This window comes from Carassius carassius, chromosome 48, assembly GCF_963082965.1.
Source record: "Carassius carassius chromosome 48, fCarCar2.1, whole genome shotgun sequence".
Lineage (NCBI taxonomy): Eukaryota > Metazoa > Chordata > Actinopteri > Cypriniformes > Cyprinidae > Carassius > Carassius carassius.
This window is the reverse complement of record NC_081802.1, coordinates 13431699-13449560: the sequence shown is the minus strand read 5'-3', so window position 1 is coordinate 13449560 and position 17862 is coordinate 13431699. Positions and strand designations below refer to the sequence as shown.

General features: G+C 41.7%; 2 protein-coding genes across 2 annotated transcripts; one reads left to right on the top strand and one right to left on the bottom strand.

Annotated features, from left to right (window-relative positions):
- Positions 1–76: 76 nt before the first annotated feature.
- Positions 77–15938, top strand: LOC132131641 (zona pellucida sperm-binding protein 4-like). Its single transcript, XM_059543699.1, has 9 exons — positions 77–496; positions 13882–14458; positions 14528–14715; positions 14784–14881; positions 14953–15110; positions 15184–15376; positions 15449–15596; positions 15676–15748; positions 15827–15938. The coding sequence occupies exons 1-9, from the start codon at positions 77–79 to the stop codon at positions 15901–15903; spliced, it is 1932 nt and encodes a 643-aa protein (XP_059399682.1). The 3' UTR covers positions 15904–15938.
- LOC132131643 (zona pellucida sperm-binding protein 3-like) lies at positions 5377–7421 on the bottom strand. The gene is made up of 8 exons (XM_059543702.1): positions 6873–7421; positions 6515–6633; positions 6328–6431; positions 6079–6256; positions 5866–5983; positions 5704–5786; positions 5551–5642; positions 5377–5475 (listed from the first exon to the last, which is right to left on the bottom strand). The coding sequence occupies exons 1-8, from the start codon at positions 7404–7406 to the stop codon at positions 5396–5398; spliced, it is 1308 nt and encodes a 435-aa protein (XP_059399685.1). The 5' UTR covers positions 7407–7421; the 3' UTR covers positions 5377–5395.
- Positions 15939–17862: the final 1924 nt, after the last annotated feature.

Sequence of the window (17862 nt, the reverse complement as noted above, 5' to 3'; positions counted from 1 at the left end):
CGTTAATTAGCTGAAATCTGTAGAATACAAAAAGATCAAAGGGCAGTAGCTTCACTTTGTGTTTAGCTGTTGAACAATGGCTGGAAGTTGGTGTTTGGCTCAGATTTTGGTGGTCTGTGCTTTCTGCCATGCTGTTCCACAGTGGAGTAAATCGCTTCAGGATGCTCTGATGATCCAGCAAACTGACCAGCAGTTTCAGCTCCAGAAGCCAGTTCAACAGCTAGCTAACCAGCAGTTTCCGCCTCGGAAACCAGTTCAACAGCTAACTAACCAGCAATTTCCGCTCCAAAAGCCTGTTCCACAACTACCTACACCGCAGTTTCCGCTTCAGAAGCCAGTTCAACAGCTAACTAACCAGCAATTCCCGCTTCAGAAGCCAGTTCCACAACAACCTAAGCCGCAGTTTACGCTTCAGAAGCCAGTTCCACAACAACCTAAGCCGCAGTTTCCGATTCAGAAGCCAGTTAAACAGCAGTTTCAGAAGCCAGTAGTGCAGGCAGAGCCCCTTGATAAATGTGCTGTAGCTGATTCTGAGCAGATCCAATGTGGTCTACCTGGGATCAGTGGTGCTGAGTGTGAAGCTATCAACTGCTGCTTTAACGGACAGCAGTGTTTCTATGGGAGGGCAGGTAAGCGTTCTCCATCTTATTCTGTTCGTGTTAAACTGTTTCTCTGAATTTAACCTGCTCTTGTTCTAGTGACTGTCCAGTGTATTAGAGATGGTCAGTTTGTGGTAGTGGTGTCTCGAGACGTTACCTTGCCTCGACTGAGTCTGGATTCGGTTCATCTACTGGGTGGAAACGACCCACCTTGTGCTCCTGTGGGGTCTACACCTTCCTTTGCTATATACCAGTTCCCTGTGACCGCATGTGGCACGAGCGTGATGGTTAGCAGCTGCTACTGGTTTTATTCTGCATCGCTTGGACTGGATGCTGACACCGTTTCTATTCACAGGAGGACGGTGGATATGTGGTGTATGAAAACAGAATGACCTCATCGTATGAAGTGGGGATTGGACCATATGGTTCCATCACAAGGGACAGTCATTTTGAGTAGGTGATCCATGACTTGGTGTGACCACTAATCCCTGATAAATGCTACAAGCTCGCTGTGTGTCGTCCAGGTTTCTCTTCCAGTGTAGATATTCGGGAACTTCCGTGGAAGCTCTGGTTGTGGAGGTCAACTCTGTTCCTCCACCTCCACCAGTAGCTGCTCCTGGACCTCTCAGGGTGGAGCTCAGACTGGCCAATGGCCAATGTGTCACCAAAGGCTGTGCTGAAGGTAAGGTCTTGTCCTGTGTCTGCCTAAAGCCTTTCAAACTGGAGTCTGGTTAAACCCCAGTGTTGTTCCTCAGGGGATGAGGCCTACACGTCCTACTACAGTGACGCTGATTATCCCATCACAAAAGTCCTGCGAGAGCCTGTGTATGTTGAGGTGCACATTATGGAGAGGACTGACCCCAACATTGTCCTGATGCTGGGACGTTGTTGGACTACTTCAACCCCCAGTCCACTCAGTCTCCCCCAGTGGGACCTTCTGATCGACGGGTGAGTGTACAGCCAATCTTCATCCAGTTAGTCTGCTGGGAGACCCTTTCTAACCTTCTCTTTTGTCTTCAGATGCCCTTACCAGGACGACCGCTATCTGACCACACTGGTTCCAGTGACTGGATCGTCTGGTCTTCAGTTCCCAACCCACTACAAGCGCTTTGCTGTGAAGATGTTCACATTTGTAGATCCAGCCTCACTGGCTGCTCTGCAGGAAACCGTATGCCCCCCTTTACTTGAACATTTGTGTATTTACTACTTGTGGATTCTATGACTTGAGCCTCTTTCTTCCCTGTCAGATCTTCATCCACTGCAGTACAGAGGTGTGCCATCCATCATCTGGCTCTTGTGAGCAAAGCTGCACCAGGAAACGTGAGTTCTTGCTTTCTCTCGACAAGAGGAACTGAGCATTTTAGAAGTGCGTTCTCACTTCTAACACTTCTCTTTCAGGAAGAGACACTCGTATCAAGGCTGTCTCTGGGGAGCAGACTGTGGTTTCTAGTGGAGAAGTTACTCTGGTCATGTAAATCTAGTGTTTTTAATAAACCGTGCAGAACCCCGAGGTATCTCCTTGTCTATTGTTTTGGTTTCGGCAGAATCCGGGATTACATGCCTCTTCCCAGTTGTGTTTTCCTCCCAAAAGGTTGTGAAACCTTGGTTTAATAGTGTAAGGTTGTGCATTCCTTTATCCATCCTCCAGTTGTTAACCTGGGGCAGCACAAGGTTCCCCTTTTTTAATTTGTCTTCCAAACAGTAGTTTGGTTCCCGATATTCACAATATAAAGTTATGTGGATTACTTGCGGCTTTTGTTTTAAATCCAACTCAAATTGCTGAGCTCAAGTTTTAAATGGAAATCAATTCTTGACTGTCTTGAAGCAAACACGAAACCGTGTCAATTGTCCTCAAGTCAAAGTAATGATATTAAAGGGATCCTCCTCCCCAAAATGAAAATTGTGTCACTAATCACTTACCCCCGTGTCGTTCCAAACCTGTAGAAACTTCATTCGTCTTTGGGACACAATTTAACCCCTTACTTGTCACCCCCCATTTTCAGCATGGAGACATGAATGACATGCCCAAAATTAAAAGGTTGCTGCTAAGGAGTCTTTCTTACTAGATACATAATCAACATCTGTTCACAAAGCTGACACCTCAAAGTTTACTGTTCAGGAATCAGAATTACTCAGACGGTTATAATCGAGATATATGTAAGCTCAAACATGTCAGTAAAAATATTAAAAACCTATTTAAAAGTGATGTAGGATATGATTTTAGATACATAATGAAGCTAAAGCCACAAGTCTACTAATACTTCATTTTGATATTTCAGAATATAATCTCACAAAGTGTGAATTTTATGAAGCCTTTTCTAAGACCGTGTCATGTGTGTTTTTAGAGAAGGCTAGTAAAATTGATTTATGACTCCTGGAATGCGATCGTCTCTTGTTTGGACCGGCAAAACTGCCCCATTCATGATTCTATTGTTGTTACGAAATGAGCCTTTCACACATGGGCCAGGTATGACACAAGATCCTGATTCTTCATTTATCATTATTCCAGTATACATTTACCCCACTATTATCAAAAGCCTTACTATAAAAATACAACAAAACATTTTCTTACAACTTTTGACAAAATGATTACAAAATGCATTATGAAGAAGAACTGCACCTGCTATGTAGCTGCATTAGAGCTAAAGTTAGCATCAAGCTACATAAGACTATTCATGAAAATTAACCGATTGTTTGTAATAACCTCCTTTTGCGATCACATGTGGAATTTTACTGCTGTAAAAATATGCTATTTATAGCCTTTTACGTCGCTGCACAAGTTAGCATTTCAGATGTACATTTTTAATATTGTTATAAAAACGCCCAAAATCACATACCAACCATTAACTAACGTAATCGTGTGTTTATTATTTGGATATTTCATGGGTACAGAGGTTTCTCTGTGTTGTTGTGGTCAGGTATCAACACAGAAGTGTACAGGAAATGCATCATGGGTAGGATGGGGCGGGATATGATGCACAGTTATGATGGACAAGACACGGGCGAATCCGGTCTCTGTCAGCGCGCACACGGAAGACTATTCACACAGAGACAGGGCTGGGAGCGGATCATTATCATCAGATTGCGAAAATCAGTGGAAAATGATTAGAAATGAGGATTCTGACTGAAGAAATATGAAGTAAACATCAGTAAATATATCTCGGTGTATATGCAACTTTTGACTATAAACCCTATTTGACGCTTTTCAGTGAATCTATGAGAACACAAACCACTGCAGACGTGACTGAATATGAATGCTTGGTGAATTTCTATTCTAATAATGACTCCTATTTTGTACTCCTGACATAAATGACGGTCACTGCAACAATGTTTTATCAAAACATTGGTCAAATATCGAAGCTAGAGTCTTTAAACTTTCAACTGATGCACAGTTTCTCCAGGTCAAGTGAGAGAGTGATGTTTAACGTGCTGTGAAAGTAAAACAATAATCTGGGGCCGGTGACTATCCTTGACAGCAAAGGGGTTAAAGATATTTTGGATGAAAACCGGGAGGCCTGTGACCATCCCATATACTGCCAAGGTCCAGAAAAGTACCATCGGAATTACCCATCTGCCATCAGTGGATGAACCGTAACGTTAGGAAGCGATGAGAACACTTTGTACACAAATGAAACCAAGACTTTATTCAACAGATGGTCTCCCCTGTCTCTCCCCACATCACCCTAGTGCCATTTTGAAAAACACCCGCTGAACACAAACGGTATATGCTATTGTGAGCCGCAACAAGTACGCGCGGTTCTCTTTCAAATCAAAGCGTAAATTTACGTAGAAAACATATGCTTGTGGCGCGGCTGACACAGAAGAACGTACACAGTCTGACTACTCCGATGATGCTTTTCTGGACCTTGACAGTGCATTTTACTTGGCAGCCTGTGGGCCAGTCACAAGCCTCCTGGTTTTCATCCAAAATAAGTTGAGTTCCGAAGATGAACGAAGCTCTTATGGGTTCGGAACGACTTGGGGGCAAGTGATGACGATCTTCATTTTGGGGTGGAGTATCCCTTTAGTATTGAAACCGCCCAAGATGTTGCACAAGTGACAAACCAACAGTTTTCAAAAAAGGTCATTCACTGAGAGTCCAAACATTAGTTCTATTTGGGTGTCATTTCGTCAATGATTTTTCAGAATTCTAACGGACCTGCTACTGCACAAAAAACCCCTTACGTCAGTACAGGTTCTGCAAGTTTGGCACACCAAATACTAAACTGAACTTAAGCGATGCCTGCCGTTTTCCTAAAATGTAAAGCCTATAAATAACCCATCTGAAGGTGGAAAATGTTGTGCCAGTGTTGATCCTGGGAGTGCGCTTCTATTGTACATGGATTTAAAAAGCATGAGAGATGTCAACAAAGAGCATTAGGAAACAAATTTAACTGATCAAACCTATTTGGGGGGGGGTGCAAGGAGGAAATTAAACTGCTCATTTGAAGTTACCAACATGAAGAAAATCAAGTTCACTGCATAAGATGCACGCAAAAATCTGCACTGCTTCATGGAAGTGGACAGTCACACAGAACTCTTTCGGCACAAGTGCCAATTAACAGAATTCCCTTTACAGCATCATGGGCAATGTATTCCACATTTACAGTACTCCTAAAAAAGGGAGCTCACAGCAGGTCCCTTTAAAAGGTTTATTAACTTCCCTAACGAGAAAAGGGAGCCTTTCCTTCTGGCAAGAGAATAGGTACAGTAGGACTACCCACTTCCTCGCACAAAATCAATTGGTTAAACTAGACAAGAAAAACGGAAACAAGAATAAGTTTGCTCCCCCACATTTATTGAAGACCAGCTAAAGTCTTCTTGTGCTCTTGAACCACTACAGGACCGAGCGAGGCCTTCCCTTCCCACTGAAGGCCTAGAAAAAGCAGACACCAAAGTTAAGTGCTTGAAGGGTACCAAGCAAAAACCAAGCTTAAAAGCACCTTCCTACCTCCAAAAGGAGAAGCAGCAGTTCCACCATCAGGACCACATGTTGAGTCACAGCAACCACAAACCTGGTTGTTCCCATCAGCAGCAAGCCACCTGCAATACGAAAAATCAGACATGGCACCTTTATTTGTATTCGTAAGTGGCATGAACATACCCATTGGCAAAGGAACAGGATTTGTGGAGCGCGTCACTAGGTGCAGAAGCAAGAGTGGCCTTCAGAACACACGTCATGTAGATCTGCAAGAGACACCACGGGTAAGGGGACACAAACCACAGCAAATGGGAGAGGTCATTCTCCAACACTCATTATACATACAGAAGGACTGGATCCCCCCTGGAACATGAAGGCCTCCAGCTGGAACCGGATTTTGTCTTCCTGGGATCGAGGCATGAAGCGCGAGCTGGAAGCGGTGACCTTGGCATCCACAAGACATCTAAGGAGTAAAAAGTAGTTGTCAGGGACAAAGTGGTTACAAGGAGCAAACTCGAGAACAAGTCAACTCTGCAGCATCTGGTGACATGAACACACCCATGATTCTCAATGAACAAATATCTCGGAAGGGCGTTCACATCAGGTACTTGGGTGGCCACACAGCTGTCCACAAACACACGCAGAGGGACGTGGTTGTATACCTTCACAGATGCCTCAACATTAATAACGTCACCCAGGAAGTAAGAGTTTGAAGGCCTCTCATAGGACCAGTCATCTGCAAGAGGGAAGAACTGCTTAGGCACAGCCTCGTTCAGAAGGCAGAAGGTCTAGAGAAACTGCACAAACCAGTCATGAGCTTCAGGGAGAACACCAAGACTTCTTCACCAGCCTCCGTTGAGGCATAAGGGACCCAAGTTGGCTTCAAGGCACTACTGCTGACATTTTGAAACCTGCAGTTCAAGAAGTGACCAATTAAATGGGCTTCCAGTTCCACCACTGCAAGTAATGCCACAAGTCACAAAAGGTCGCTTACCTTTGATAGTGGCATTGAACTCCAATAACTGCACCACCTGCACGGGTAATCGGAGTGCCAGCAAACGCCTCAGGAGTGTAGGTAAGGGCAAAGGTGTAGACAAGCTCATCCTTGGTCATCTATAGGAGACTGACGTTGTTACCAAGAGGGTTCTCCGAAAAAAAGAACCCATTCCAAAAGGCATCTTAGCAAGTCCTGCCATAACACTTGGTTACCCGAGTAAGCAGTTATTAAGAGTCTTTCCCACTATAAGAGAACCGTCCCATGGATGGTTCCCTGAATCTAGAACGTCGATACCAAAACAAGGGCCTATTTTTAGTAGGGTTCAATAAATCTAGTAACACTTAACAGCTCTTACCATCAAGACACTGTTGCAGTCCTGCAGTTCATTCTCAAAGAAGAGCACCTTAGAGCCTGGGACCAAGCCGACAACAGGACATCCTCCCAGAGTCAGACCAGATGGCTGGATCAGTTCACCATTGCTAAACAAGTCCTGCTGTACCTCCACATGAATCCGGTTCTCACCGCATTGAATAGCTACACTACTGGGGGTCACAGGTTGCCTCAAATGGAAATCCACCGCCATCTCACTCGGCACTTCTGGAACAACGGGGAACCTCCAGTCCAAAGGCTTCACTGGACCCTGCAACACCTGCTTCTCCTGAAGACCAAGAGGCTCTTGTGCAAATCCTCTGTAGTCGAGACTCTGAAACGGAGAGGCCTTCTGCAAAGTGTTCCCGAGCACTTGAGAAGAAACAGGCACTCTGGAAGCTGGATACGATTGATGCTTCTTGCTTTTTGGACTTTGACTGGAACTCAAACTTCCAAAAGCATTCTTCAGATCAAACACCACAAGCACAACCAGCACTAACACACATTGCAAAAGACCCATGCTGACAAACGTTAACACAATACCCACCAGTGCTCGTCTTTGCCATTAAGTACAGCTTTGAATTTAAGCGGCTCCTCCCCTTTCAGCTTGATTGATTACCTTTGGACCTCCAAAGGTCTCTGGACCTGTAATTAACAAATGAGAACGTTCTGGAATGTCACTAGCCAATGGAAGGCTTGATAAGGATCTGAGATTTTCATCTACACGTATTCACAATTTTACAATTAAAGTTTGACAGTGTGTCTATGATAGACAAAGAATGTCATTAAAAAAGCGCCTGGTATGACTCAAATAATAGAGAATATTCATAAAAATCTCTCTCTTTTTTTAAGACTTTTTAGTTTATCATTGGCAAAGATTTTGAAAAATGTAGAATTACATCAGTTGCTCCCCAATGAATCCTCTGCAGTGAATGGGTGGCATCAGAACGGAAGTCCAAAGAGCTATTATAAATATCAAAATAATCCACAAGTAATTCACATCAATTACGGTCTTGTGAAGGGAAAGGCTGTGTGTTTATAAGAAACAAATCCATCGTTGAGAAAATCAGATTATTGCTTCTGGCCAAAATATGAGCTCATAATCCCAGTTAAAGGTGCCATAGAATGCATTGATACAATATTTTAAATTAGATCTACATAAAAGGTACGTGGCTTGGGTATGGGCAAAAATTCTCTGGAATGGTTTTACATGTCCATTTACAACCCTGGGATTTGTCCCTAGAATTATTTGGAAGGGTCATGAACAATAAGGTTGAGCTCTGCTCTGATTGGCTGTTTCACAGCGCGGATCTCTTCTGTCCAGCGTGGACGATGGCGAGATTAGGCATCCAACCTGATATGTTTGAGCCTGTATCAGACGAAGATAAAGATTTGGAAAGAATGTTTAGCGTCCGCTTGAACGAGGCTTGAGAGAGTTGTCAGTGAAGATGTGGACGCAGCCTCTGTGTTGCTTTTATAAGCGTTTTTTCTCAATAAGAATTGAATCTTGAGATCCAATGAGAATCACCCAGTTGTTAAGGAAGAGGGAGGGACTATCGTTAATTAGCTGAAATCTGTAGAATACAAAAAGATCAAAGGGCAGTAGCTTCACTTTGTGGTGGTGGTTGGGAGCGGGAGTTCTCAAGCGGAAAAGGTTGTGGCATTGGCGACAACGGCAACCCGACTTTGTGGGGTGGAGGTGTGGAGTGATGATGGAAGGAAGTAGCGTAGATTCCGGAAGTGATCCGGAAATGGAGGATGTGGATAGTGGAGGCGGCGAGAATGGAAGTAGTAAGTGGAGTGTAGTAGAAAATCGGAAAAGAAAGAAACAATCTTCAGAATCGGGTAGTGAGAAAGGAAATCTCCAGACTAGAAGAAGGAAAGAGGAATATAAGGTATTGTTGAAGTTTGTTGACTCTGTAAATGCGATTAATCCGTTGAAGCTGACGAAAACATTGAAAGAAATGATAGGGACAGTTGAAAGCATTACGACTTTGAGGGATGGCAATCTGTTGTTGTTTTGTAAAGACAGTAGGCAGCAAAAATCAGCTCTGGGTATAAAATCGATGATTGGACATAAGGTGTTGTGCTCGATACCGGAAGAAAAGAATTGGGTTAGAGGTGTTGTAACAGGGATTCCGACAGATGTCACGGAGGAGAAGATTAAAAGAAATATCACGGGAGCAGCAGTAAAGTTTGTTAAACGGCTCAAGTGTGTTAGAAATAACGAGAAGATGGATAGCCTCTCAGTAATGATAAACTTTGATGAAAATAAAATGCCAGAGAAAGTTTATTTAGGATTTGTAAGATATGCAGTAAGACCATACGTTCCTCCGCCGCTAAGATGTTATAAGTGTCAAAAATTCGGTCATGTAGCGGCAGTATGCAGAGGTAAGCAGAGATGTGCGCGGTGTGGAGGTGAACATGAGTACGGCAAATGTGGGCAAGGTGTAAATCCTAAATGCTGCAACTGTGGTGGGGATCATAGTGCAGGATACGGTGGTTGTCAGGTACGGAAAAAGGCAGTCAAGGTTCAAAATGTTAGAACGACAGAAGGAATAACATACGCTGAGGCATTGAAGAAAGTAAACCAGATTCCTAAAACAAATGAAAATATGAATGAAGAAATTCATTCAAAACAACAGAGTAAAGAACAAAGAGATGAAAAGGTAGTAGTGGATGATAAAGTGGCATTTGTAACATTTATCGCTGAAGTAGTGAACTGTTCAGCTCAAACTGAAAGCAGGACTGAAAGAATTAAAATCATTATCAGAGCTGCAGAAAAGTACTTGGATCTGGGGAATGTTACTGTTGACATGATAAATGAAAGGCTCAAGATTCCAACATTAAATAGTCAAGCAGTAAATAGTCAGACAACATGTGGTGGATCTTAATGGTGTTATATATTTTGCAATGGAATGCAAGAAGTTTGATTGCAAATGGACAGGAGTTTAAGAAATTTATAGCAGACCAAGAGAAAGGCCCAGATATTATATGTATACAGGAAACTTGGCTTAAGTCACAATATAACTTTCTAATACATGGATATACTACTATTCGGAGGGATAGACAACAAGGGAATGGAGGTGGAGTAGCTACTTTTATAAAGCAAGGAATCGGGTATAAAACAGTTGAGGTAGATGGGGAAGTAGAAGTTGTGGTGGTGGAAATATGGGAAGGATCAAGGTGTATTAGAGTAATTAATTTTTACAATCCATGTGATAGGTTAAGCAAGGATATTCTAGAAAGTATAGGAGGAAATGAAAGTCAAAAAATGGTGTGGTGTGGTGATTTTAACGCTCATAGTTCAATATGGGGAAGCGCAAAAACAGATTATAATGGTAAGATCATTGAAGATATGCTAGATTGGGGAAGATTAGTGTGCATTAATGATGGAAGTCATACTAGAATTGATTTGAATAAGGGAAGGCATTCGGTATTAGACTTGACAATAGTATCTGAAAGTTTAGCGAGTAAATGTGAATGGAAAGTACTAAAACAAAGTACTGTAGGAAGTGATCATTTTCCTATTTGCAGTAAAGTTGGAGTAGATATAGAACAAAGAGTGGGGGAAAGAATGCCTAGGTGGAGGTTCAAGTCAGCGGATTGGGATAAGTATAAGGAGTTATGTGGAAGCAAAATGAAGGACATTAGTAAATGTATAGAAGATGTTGATGTTTTTAATAATGAAATATGCAAGGTTCTTCAGAGTACAGCAGTAGAAGTAATAGGTAAGAGGAAGGCAGGCAGCAGGAAGAAAGTTATGCCATGGTGGAACGAGGAGTGTAGTGAGGCAACAAAAAGGAGAAATAAAGCACTCAAGAAGGTAAGAAGGTCACTTAATTATAATGATTTAATAAGTTATAAAAGGGCACAAGCTATAGTGAGAAGAGTCATTCGGACATCTAAAAGAAATTATTGGAGGGAATTTTGTAATAGAATAGGGGAAGACATTGAAATAAGTGAGTTATGGAATATGATACGAAAGATGGGAGGGATACAAAGAGGTTACAACATACCTGTATTAGAATATAATAATAGACAAATTATATCTGAAAGCGGTAAAGCAGAGGTATTTGCAGAAACATTCGTTAAAATTCATAGTAATTCGAATTTATCAGAGGATGCGAGGAAAACTAGGGACCAGATACTAAGTAAATATCCTCATTTATTGGAGGAAAAGGGACTTTCAGGAAGTACAATGGATTCAGAGTTTAATTTGTACGAATTGAAAAAAGCGCTTGCAGGGGTTAAGCAAACATCTCCAGGCAGAGATGACATTTGTTATGAGATGGTAAAACATTTATCAGAGACAGCATTAGAGACAATTTTGAGGCTTTTTAATAAGGTTTGGGAGTTAGGAAAGTTACCAAATGACTGGAAGCATGGTGTCATAGTGCCAATTCCAAAACCAGGCAAAGATCATACACAGCCAAATAATTATAGACCTATAGCTTTAACGTCTAATCTATGCAAAATAATGGAGCGTATGGTCATGAGTAGATTAGTATATGTCATTGAAAGGGATAATATTTTATCACCTTATCAAAGTGGATTTAGGAAAGGACGTAATACAATGGACTCAGTACTGTGCCTGGAATCTGAAATAAGAAAGGCTCAGGTAAATAAGGAAGCTTTAGTTGGGGTATTTTTTGATGTTGAAAAAGCTTATGACATGATGTGGAAAGAGGGACTTTTAATTAAGTTAGAAAAAATGGAAATTAAAGGAAGAATGTATAACTGGATCAGGGATTTCCTGTTTAACAGAACTATACAAGTAAGAGTAAGTACTGCTTTTTCTCAGATACACACAATAGAGAATGGAACACCTCAGGGAAGCGTTAGTAGTCCAATTCTGTTTAATATTATGATTAACGACATCTTTACAAAGGTTGATAGGGGCATTGGAAGATCTTTATATGCGGATGATGGAGCACTGTGGAAAAGAGGGCGTAATGTAAAGAATGTGGAAAGATGTTTGCAGAATGCCGTTAAAATGGTAGAAAATTGGGCAAATGAATGGGGATTTCGGTTTTCAGTAGATAAAACGCAGGTAATTTGTTTTGCAAAAAGGAAAAGTAACCCTACCATTAACATCAGATTGTATGGACAAGAAGTGAAGCAAACAGCAGTTGTGAGGTTTCTGGGTATATGGATGGATTTGAAATTGAATTTTAGTATGCATATCCAGAAACTGGTTGACAAATGCAAAAAAGCATTAAATATCATGAGGTGTTTAGCAGGAGTTGATTGGGGAGCATGTCGCCAGTCTCTTAAAATAATATATTGTGCTCTAATAAGATCAGCAATAGATTATGGCAGTATGGTATATTGCACTGCATCCAAAACACAACTCGTAAAAATAGAGGCAATTCAGTCACAAGCTTTGCGAGTTTGTTGTGGAGCGTTTAGATCCTCTCCAATAACAGCAGTGCAAGTAGAGATGGGTGTAATGCCTCAAGTAATTCGTAGGCTCAAGTTAAAGATGAGGTATTTTATAAGTATAAAGGGACACTTGGACAGTCACCCAGTTAAAATGGTGTTGGAGGATTGTTGGGAATATGGACATAAAAAGTTATCAAGTTTTGGATGGAAGGCCAGTGAGGAAGCCCGGAGAATGGGATTAAGTGACTTCAATGTTGCTCCTACTGTGGCTAGGTCAGCAATTCCTCCTTGGTTTTTCCCAATGCCTTTGATTGATACTCAATTGCTTAAAGAAAAGCATAACAATACAAATGGATTAGGAAATTTTAATATACAGCAATACATTGATCAAAGTTATTATAGTGCAGTTCAAATATACACTGATGGTTCAAAAGATCCAGAATCTGGGAAAACAGCAGTAGCGGTATATATTCCACTTTTTAACATTAGAATAGCAAAAAGAATATCAGATTATCTTTCAGTATTCTCTGCAGAAATTATTGCAATATGTCTAGCGCTTCAGTGGATAGAAGAAATCCAACCAACAAGGGTAGTGATATGTACAGATTCTTTATCCGCACTAAATAGCTTGGAAAGTGGAACATCATCAGCAAGGCAAGACATGATAAATGAAGTAATGCAGAGTCTTTACAGAACAAGACAGTATGGACTTCTGGTGAATCTTGTATGGGTTCCATCGCATATGGGTGTGAAAGGAAATGAGGAGGCTGATAATCAGGCTAAACAGGCATTAAATCATTCACAAATTGACATTGAAGTGGCATTAAGTAAAACAGAAATTAAAGTGATAATAGCTAAACAAATACAGGAAATTTGGCAGAAAGAATGGAATGAAGGAAAGAAAGGTAGACATTTTTACTGCATTCAAGGAAAAGTTGGGTCAGAGAGAAGAAGATTCGGAAACCGGAAAGAGGATGTTTTAATAACAAGAATGCGTATTGGACATTGTTTATTAAATCAAAGCTTACAAAGAATTGGTAAACATGAGAATGGAAATTGTGACAAATGTGGGTTAGTTGAAAATATAGAGCATGTCCTTTTAGAATGCGAAGCTTATGAAAGAGAGCGGTCCCAGTTAAGACATGCTTTAAGAAGTGTAGGAATCAATGAGTTGACACTTCAGGTTCTCCTAGGACAAGGTGCTAAACAATCAAGAGTTTATCATGAGTTATTTATATTTTTAAAGGAAACAGGATTATTTAATAGGATTTAAAACTCCATTATGTGTAAATTTTATATGGATATATATATAATTTTTTTTTTTTTTTTTTTTTTTTTTTTTTTTTTAAAGAGTAGATCTAGTTTAAACTTCCTTTCCAAATATGCGCTTCACACTCCATATCAGTAGGTGGCGGGAATGCACCTTTTAAGTTGGTTTGCCAACCGCCATTAAATCCTAGAAGAAGAAGAAGAAGAAGAAGCTTCACTTTGTGTTTAGCTGTTGAACAATGGCTGGAAGTTGGTGTTTGGCTCAGATTTTGGTGGTCTGTGCTTTCTGCCATGCTGTTCCACAGTGGAGTAAATCGCTTCAGGATGCTCTGATGATCCAGCAAACTGACCAGCAGTTTCAGCTCCAGAAGCCAGTTCAACAGCTAACTAACCAGCAGTTTCCGCCTCGGAAACCAGTTCAACAGCTAACTAACCAGCAATTTCCGCTCCAAAAGCCTGTTCCACAACTACCTACACCGCAGTTTCCGCTTCAGAAGCCAGTTCAACAGCTAACTAACCAGCAATTCCCGCTTCAGAAGCCAGTTCCACAACAACCTAAGCCGCAGTTTCCGCTTCAGAAGCCAGTTCCACAACAACCTAAGCTGCAGTTTCCGCTTCAGAAGCCAGTTCCACAACAACCTAAGCCGCAGTTTCCGCTTCAGAAGCCAGTTCCACAACAACCTAAGCTGCAGTTTCCGCTTCAGAAGCCAGTTCCACAACAACCTAAGCCGCAGTTTCCGATTCAGAAGCCAGTTAAACAGCAGTTTCAGAAGCCAGTAGTGCAGGCAGAGCCCCTTGATAAATGTGCTGTAGCTGATTCTGAGCAGATCCAATGTGGTCTACCTGGGATCAGTGGTGCTGAGTGTGAAGCTATCAACTGCTGCTTTAACGGACAGCAGTGTTTCTATGGGAGGGCAGGTAAGCGTTCTCCATCTTATTCTCTTCGTGTTAAACTGTTTCTCTGAATTTAACCTGCTCTTGTTCTAGTGACTGTCCAGTGTATTAGAGATGGTCAGTTTGTGGTAGTGGTGTCTCGAGACGTTACCTTGCCTCAACTGAGTCTGGATTCGGTTCATCTACTGGGTGGAAACGACCCACCTTGTGCTCCTGTGGGGTCTACACCTTCCTTTGCTATATACCAGTTCCCTGTGACCGCATGTGGCACGAGCGTGATGGTTAGCAGCTGCTACTGGTTTTATTCTGCATCGCTTGGACTGGATGCTGACACCGTTTCTATTCACAGGAGGACGGTGGATATGTGGTGTATGAAAACAGAATGACCTCATCGTATGAAGTGGGGATTGGACCATATGGTTCCATCACAAGGGACAGTCATTTTGAGTAGGTGATCCATGACTTGGTGTGACCACTAATCCCTGATAAATGCTACAAGCTCGCTGTGTGTCGTCCAGGTTTCTCTTCCAGTGTAGATATTCGGGAACTTCCGTGGAAGCTCTGGTTGTGGAGGTCAACTCTGTTCCTCCACCTCCACCAGTAGCTGCTCCTGGACCTCTCAGGGTGGAGCTCAGACTGGCCAATGGCCAATGTGTCACCAAAGGCTGTGCTGAAGGTAAGGTCTTGTCCTGTGTCTGCCTAAAGCCTTTCAAACTGGAGTCTGGTTAAACCCCAGTGTTGTTCCTCAGGGGATGAGGCCTACACGTCCTACTACAGTGACGCTGATTATCCCATCACAAAAGTCCTGCGAGAGCCTGTGTACGTTGAGGTGCACATTATGGAGAGGACTGACCCCAACATTGTCCTGATGCTGGGACGTTGTTGGACTACTTCAACCCCCAGTCCACTCAGTCTCCCCCAGTGGGACCTTCTGATCGACGGGTGAGTGTACAGCCAATCTTCATCCAGTTAGTCTGCTGGGAGACCCTTTCTAACCTTCTCTTTTGTCTTCAGATGCCCTTACCAGGACGACCGCTATCTGACCACACTGGTTCCAGTGACTGGATCGTCTGGTCTTCAGTTCCCAACCCACTACAAGCGCTTTGCTGTGAAGATGTTCACATTTGTAGATCCAGCCTCACTGGCTGCTCTGCAGGAAACCGTATGCCCCCCTTTACTTGAACATTTGTGTATTTACTACTTGTGGATTCTATGACTTGAGCCTCTTTCTTCCCTGTCAGATCTTCATCCACTGCAGTACAGAGGTGTGCCATCCATCATCTGGCTCTTGTGAGCAAAGCTGCACCAGGAAACGTGAGTTCTTGCTTTCTCTCGACAAGAGGAACTGAGCATTTTAGAAGTGCGTTCTCACTTCTAACACTTCTCTTTCAGGAAGAGACACTCGTATCAAGGCTGTCTCTGGGGAGCAGACTGTGGTTTCTAGTGGAGAAGTTACTCTGGTCATGTAAATCTAGTGTTTTTAATAAACCGTGCAGAACCCCGAGGTATCTCCTTGTCTATTGTTTTGGTTTCGGCAGAATCCGGGATTACATGCCTCTTCCCAGTTGTGTTTTCCTCCCAAAAGGTTGTGAAACCTTGGTTTAATAGTGTAAGGTTGTGCATTCCTTTATCCATCCTCCAGTTGTTAACCTGGGGCAGCACAAGGTTCCCCTTTTTTAATTTGTCTTCCAAACAGTAGTTTGGTTCCCGATATTCACAATATAAAGTTATGTGGATTACTTGCGGCTTTTGTTTTAAATCCAACTCAAATTGCTGAGCTCAAGTTTTAAATGGAAATCAATTCTTGACTGTCTTGAAGCAAACACGAAACCGTGTCAATTGTCCTCAAGTCAAAGTAATGATATTAAAGGGATCCTCCTCCCCAAAATGAAAATTGTGTCACTAATCACTTACCCCCGTGTCGTTCCAAACCTGTAGAAACTTCATTCGTCTTTGGGACACAATTTAACCCCTTACTTGTCACCCCCCATTTTCAGCATGGAGACATGAATGACATGCCCAAAATTAAAAGGTTGCTGCTAAGGAGTCTTTCTTACTAGATACATAATCAACATCTGTTCACAAAGCTGACACCTCAAAGTTTACTGTTCAGGAATCAGAATTACTCAGACGGTTATAATCGAGATATATGTAAGCTCAAACATGTCAGTAAAAATATTAAAAACCTATTTAAAAGTGATGTAGGATATGATTTTAGATACATAATGAAGCTAAAGCCACAAGTCTACTAATACTTCATTTTGATATTTCAGAATATAATCTCACAAAGTGTGAATTTTATGAAGCCTTTTCTAAGACCGTGTCATGTGTGTTTTAGAGAAGGCTAGTAAAATTGATTTATGACTCCTGGAATGCGATCGTCTCTTGTTTGGACCGGCAAAACTGCCCCATTCATGATTCTATTGTTGTTACGAAATGAGCCTTTCACACATGGGCCAGGTATGACACAAGATCCTGATTCTTCATTTATCATTATTCCAGTATACATTTACCCCACTATTATCAAAAGCCTTACTATAAAAATACAACAAAACATTTTCTTACAACTTTTGACAAAATGATTACAAAATGCATTATGAAGAAGAACTGCACCTGCTATGTAGCTGCATTAGAGCTAAAGTTAGCATCAAGCTACATAAGACTATTCATGAAAATTAACCGATTGTTTGTAATAACCTCCTTTTGCGATCACATGTGGAATTTTACTGCTGTAAAAATATGCTATTTATAGCCTTTTACGTCGCTGCACAAGTTAGCATTTCAGATGTACATTTTTAATATTATAAAAACGCCCAAAATCACATACCAACCATTAACTAACGTAATCGTGTGTTTATTATTTGGATATTTCATGGGTACAGAGGTTTCTCTGTGTTGTTGTGGTCAGGTATCAACACAGAAGTGTACAGGAAATGCATCATGGGTAGGATGGGGCGGGATATGATGCACAGTTATGATGGACAAGACACGGGCGAATCCGGTCTCTGTCAGCGCGCACACGGAAGACTACTCACACAGAGACAGGGCTGGGAGCGGATCATTATCATCAGATTGCGAAAATCAGTGGAAAATGATTAGAAATGAGGATTCTGACTGAAGAAATATGAAGTAAATATATCTCGGTGTATATGCAACTTTTGACTATAAACCCTATTTGACGCTTTTCAGTGAATCTATGAGAACACAAACCACTGCAGACGTGACTGAATATGAATGCTTGGTGAATTTCTATTCTAATAATGACTCCTATTTATTTTGTACTCCTGACATAAATGACGGTCACTGCAACAATGTTTTATCAAAACATTGGTCAAATATCGAAGCTAGAGTCTTTAAACTTTCAACTGATGCACAGTTTCTCCAGGTCAAGTGAGAGAGTGATGTTTAACGTGCTGTGAAAGTAAAAC

What these genes read in the sequence shown, in the direction of transcription:
- LOC132131643 (XM_059543702.1), bottom strand. Translation starts at nt 7,406, where the DNA reads ATGGGTCTTTTGCAATGTGTGTTAGTGCTGGTTGTGCTTGTGGTGTTT. An exon ending in TTGTTCATTGAGAATCATGG is followed by an intron (nt 5,984 to 6,078) that starts GTGTGTTCATGT and finishes TTTACTCCTTAG; the next exon opens with ATGTCTTGTGGATGCCAAGG. An exon ending in TGCTGCTTCTCCTTTTGGAG is followed by an intron (nt 5,476 to 5,550) that starts GTAGGAAGGTGC and finishes TGCTTTTTCTAG; the next exon opens with GCCTTCAGTGGGAAGGGAAG.
- LOC132131641 (XM_059543699.1), top strand. Translation starts at nt 77, where the DNA reads ATGGCTGGAAGTTGGTGTTTGGCTCAGATTTTGGTGGTCTGTGCTTTC. An exon ending in TTCAGAAGCCAGTAGTGCAG is followed by an intron (nt 497 to 13,881) that starts GCAGAGCCCCTT and finishes CTGATGATCCAG; the next exon opens with CAAACTGACCAGCAGTTTCA. An exon ending in CATGTGGCACGAGCGTGATG is followed by an intron (nt 14,716 to 14,783) that starts GTTAGCAGCTGC and finishes TTCTATTCACAG; the next exon opens with GAGGACGGTGGATATGTGGT.